The sequence below is a fragment of the Mastomys coucha genome, unplaced genomic scaffold (genome assembly GCF_008632895.1).
Source record: "Mastomys coucha isolate ucsf_1 unplaced genomic scaffold, UCSF_Mcou_1 pScaffold5, whole genome shotgun sequence".
Classification (NCBI taxonomy): Eukaryota; Metazoa; Chordata; class Mammalia; order Rodentia; family Muridae; genus Mastomys; species Mastomys coucha.
Window position 1 is genome coordinate 85,372,818 of NW_022196911.1, and position 4,379 is coordinate 85,377,196.

General features: G+C 41.2%; 1 protein-coding gene across 6 annotated transcripts in view; it reads right to left on the reverse strand.

The window, feature by feature from the left end:
- Nucleotides 1-4,379, reverse strand: part of Ankfn1 (ankyrin repeat and fibronectin type III domain containing 1) — a 407,382-nt gene that overhangs the window by 68,674 nt on the left and 334,329 nt on the right. For all 6 annotated transcript variants that reach the window (XM_031350944.1, XM_031350945.1, XM_031350941.1 and 3 more), the window contains 2 exons: nucleotides 4,210-4,307; nucleotides 1,069-1,159 (listed from right to left, as the gene is read on the reverse strand). In XM_031350944.1, the coding sequence (XP_031206804.1) occupies nucleotides 1,069-1,159; nucleotides 4,210-4,307 (189 nt within the window). The remainder of the gene's footprint in view (nucleotides 1-1,068; nucleotides 1,160-4,209; nucleotides 4,308-4,379) is intronic.

Consider the following 4,379-nt stretch of genomic DNA (forward strand, 5'->3'; position numbering starts at 1 on the left):
TTTTTTTTGTATATCCATACACAATGGCTTTTACATATTTTTAGTGATTGATCATGTTTGGATCTTTAATATGGATGTGAGTATTCTACACTTCACTGTTATACTAGTAATGGGTATTCTCTTTGCTCCACATGATATTTAGCTATTGTTAGTAAACTGCTGCAGTGCATATTCTGTGCAGAACTGTTTATCTGCATCTTTGTTACCTAAAGTGAGGCAAAGGGAAATGGATATTTGCATATGGCAATTGCATAAGGTCCAAGCTTCCTTCCATAAATGATTGAGCAGGTCTCACTCTCACAAGAAGTGCCTGGACTTCTTGACTATGATATTAGTAACTTTTTGAAAAAGATGAAAATACAATCCAGAGTGCTGGGCTCCTTGTAGAGAAGGGTCTGCTCTTTTGCCTCTCTGAAGATGTTTGTTCTTGTTAATTAAATTTTCTGGTTATACCAAACAGGGAGTTATAACAAGCATGCCAGGCATAAATTATTAATCTTCAAATGACTAGAAGAGGTCTTTACTAAGTTTCTCAGCCAGCACTAAAAATGTTAGACATTGTATTTGTGGCTTGTAACTTGATTTAAAAAAAAAAAAAAAAAAAAAAAAAAAGCTTTTGGCTGAATGTCATTAATTTGGAGGGGTTTGATTTCATTCTCTAGGAGATCAATGTGATGTGTCCACTGCAGGCAAGGGAAGGAAGGCAAGCACTAGCATGGGCTGTATTCTCTGGGCTAGCCTCTCTCCATCCCCACAAAGCCCTGTGAAAGGATGCGATTCAAACACACTCTACAGACAGTGAATTGAGGCTGCACTGTTCAGCCACCTCTGAAGGGTAAAACTAAGGACAGACACTGTTGTTGGCAACCCCTGTTGTGATTTTGAATGCCTCCTTCTCTCTGCTGAGCTGCTCTCCTGGGAGCATTTCTGCAGAGGGATTCGTCTTCTGTGGCCCAGCTGCTGCTCAGAGAAGCTGTGGGTGAGGGGCGCTGGCAGGGGCACCTAAGGGAGATGGAGTAGCTGAGCAGCGGGTGTGGTGTTGTCATCCTGGAAGTAGCTACCACCTACTGGAGGGGGAGGCACACACTGGCGTTGTGGTCTGAGCTGGTCCCCATCCTTTCATGTTGTAAGCTGAGACTTGAACAAAATACTGTTGGCCCTGCAAAGAATTGAAATGGGATACTGCGTCAGGCGTTACGATTCATCACATTTGAAGGATTCTTGTAGTTCCTGTGTACTTCCTAGAGTTCATAACTGGAATATCATAGTTATTTTTCCTGATTCCCAGTGTTCCTAAATTATGTGCCAATTCTCCCCTCCCTCTCTTCTTCTTCCCTCTCTCCTTCTTCCCTCCCTCTCTCCCTCTTCCTTCCTCTTTTTCTCTCTCTATACATATACACACACATATATGTATACACACATAATCATATATATATATTCATTTGTATGTATAAATTTTTTCATATAATGTATTCTAATCAATTTCCTCTCCCCAAGCTCTTCTTAGATTCTCCCTACCTCACCACACCAAACTCACCCTTTCATCTCTTTCTTGAGAATACCAACAAACAAGCAAAAAACCAAACAAAACAAAATAAATAAAAATAGAAAAACAAAACAAAGCCAAAAGCCCAAGAAACACACACACACACACACACACACACACAATAAAACCACAAATTCTTACAACCCACATGGTTTCACAAGGTTTACTAGCAACAGCAACCTCCCACCCTCACCTTTTTCTACGTATTTTCCCCTCCCCAGAGGCAACTGCCACCAAGCTCCTGGACCTGGTCAAGTTACTTTAGAAAGTTAGCAAGCTACAATAAATATCCCTGCAGACTTGTACTCAAAGGCAGGAGTGCTCACCTTTTACGTGGATGTATAGTGTTTCACTATGAGCCATTGCCTTCCCTCATCCTCCCCCCAAATCCCACCCCGACCCCTGAACCCCCACCCTGAACTTTTCCACACCCCTGTCCTTCACTGGTGGATTCTGGGATTCTTTCCATTTTGTGCCACAATAAACAGTGCTTCAAGGGACATCTTTTTTACTCAGTTGTTCAGGCATGAAAAAAAAAATCAACTTCCTGGTGTGACTTCAATTTTAAAGCCACTATTAAAAGAATGGCCTATTTTCTTTAGTATCTTTTTTTTTTATGGCATTAAGAATTAAGGAGTTGTGGGGCAGTGGTGGTGCATGCCTTTAATCCCAGCACTTGGGAGGCAGAGGCAGGCGGATTTCTGAGTTCGAGGCCAGCCTGGTCTACAGAGTGAGTTCCAGGATAGCCAGGGTTATACAGAGAAACGCTGTCTCAAAAAAAAGATGGGGAAAAAAAAAAAGAATTAAGGAGTTGAGCTTTGCTTACTGAAACTTCTTTAAAATGGCTTTCATGTTTGTTTTGAGGTTTCTTTTCTCCTGTTTTTTTTCTTTTCTTTTTCTGTGACACCAAAGGGGCATCAGAGAAGCCAAAATTGGGTGAATGATTGCTTGCTGTAAACATAAGATGTTGTTTGCATTTAAAAAAATCTTTCATGGAGAGTTTGCAAGGATTTCAATGATATTGCCTTACCACATAACGAAGTTAACACGTTTTCCTCTAACATTGAAAATTGGATTTTATGTACATCTGGGTTATAGGGATGGTCTAGAACTATAAATTCACTTCCAGGTATTTATATGTTCAGGATAATGTCTGTGTTGCTCTCATTGGATGGCAAAGTGGAAAAAAACCTCAAACTCAGAAAAGCTAGTTTAGATGTCAGAGAACCTCTCTCTGGAGAGCTTTCCATTTTTATCATGATATCACTTTTTCTTTTAAGCAATGGAAATTCCCTGGGGTTCCTCCTGGCCTCCTTCCACTGTGCGAGCCAGTGTTGGAGTCAGTCTTCAGTTGATAGCATCTCTGGGGCCACCCACTCAGGGGGCTTTGTTTGCTCTGGTAATCCACAGTTCTGCTCTCTGGTATAGACATGCGATTAGGACTAAAAGTCAGGATTCTTGGTGGTGACCAAACCACCAAGAATTCTCTTAGAATAAGCTGGACGGCAGCTTTTTAATGCTGGGTTTCAGGATTATATAGTGCAGATAACTATTTTAATTGGCTAGCCTCTAAGAAAACAACAGAAATATCTCTCTGCCCCCTCCCATATGAAAGCCTTAAGATATTAATTATTTGAATTAAATTTTAAAAGCTTAATGTTGGGGCTGGAGAGATGGTTTAGTGGTTAAGAGCGCCGAACTGCTCTACTGAAGGTCGTGAGTTCAAATCCCAGGAACCACATGGTGGCTCACAGCCATCCGTAATGAGATCTGATACCCTCTTCTGGGATATCTGAAGATAGCTACAGTGTACTTACATATAATAAATAAATAAATCAATCTTAAAAAAAGCTTAATGTTACATTAAAAAGATCTTGATTAAAATTATATATACATATATAGCATATATATACATAATATGTATTATAAATATACATATATACAATATATAATATTTTCTTAATTGTAGTTGTTTGAGGAAATTCAGAGTTTTTTCAATCTGAGCAGATTCGTTGGGTGTTTTTATTTTTTATTTTTTTGTATTTTGGATGTTCATTTGTGCTTCATAAATAATATTTGAGTTTAGATTGGTTACACAAATAAACATGGCTAGTTCTAGCTTTTTATCCACAGTTAGTTTATGTTATGTAGAGGTTGTACCTTTGCCATGTATGAGTTTCTTTTCTGTAGTAGCAGATTCAAGCAGTTTTTTTTTCTCCTTCTTTTTAATCAGGGGGAAAGGATTTCTCTCAGGAAATTGTGTGACTCCAGTTGATGACTGATCTCAATGAGGCGGTGGGTGGGGGTGAGGGCCAGATGAGGCTGTTATTTTTACCATCAGACAGGGAGTCAGAATTGGATGTCCCAGAGCCTTTGATCCCCCTGCAGATTAGACTGTGATCCAGAAAGCAGCGGCTTGCAGGGCTTGCACGAGGCCAGTCTCTTTCTGATCTCCTCAGAACATGGCAGCTTACAAAGTGGTTCATGCTGTCTGCTCACCCCTTTGTCCAACTCAGATTATGGATACCAGACATATCATGCTTAACGAATGGCAGTTGTTGCCAGAGGCCCGGGTGTTTGCTGTTGCTTGGAGAGGAGGCGTGTGCTACCAGCATTCCTGTGCAAAAGGCAGAGGATGTCAACTCCCTCAGGGGGACACTTACTGTGGTGAGTCCTGTGATTGTGCACCTCAGGGTCTGCAGGTTGTCCATGATGATCTCCCCAGCCAAAGGCGAAAAGTCTTTAGACATGCTCCATTCCACTGAGCAGGGAGGGAGAGGAGGGAGGGGGAGGAGAGAAGAGGGAGGGAGAGGGGAGAGGAGGGAGGGGAGGG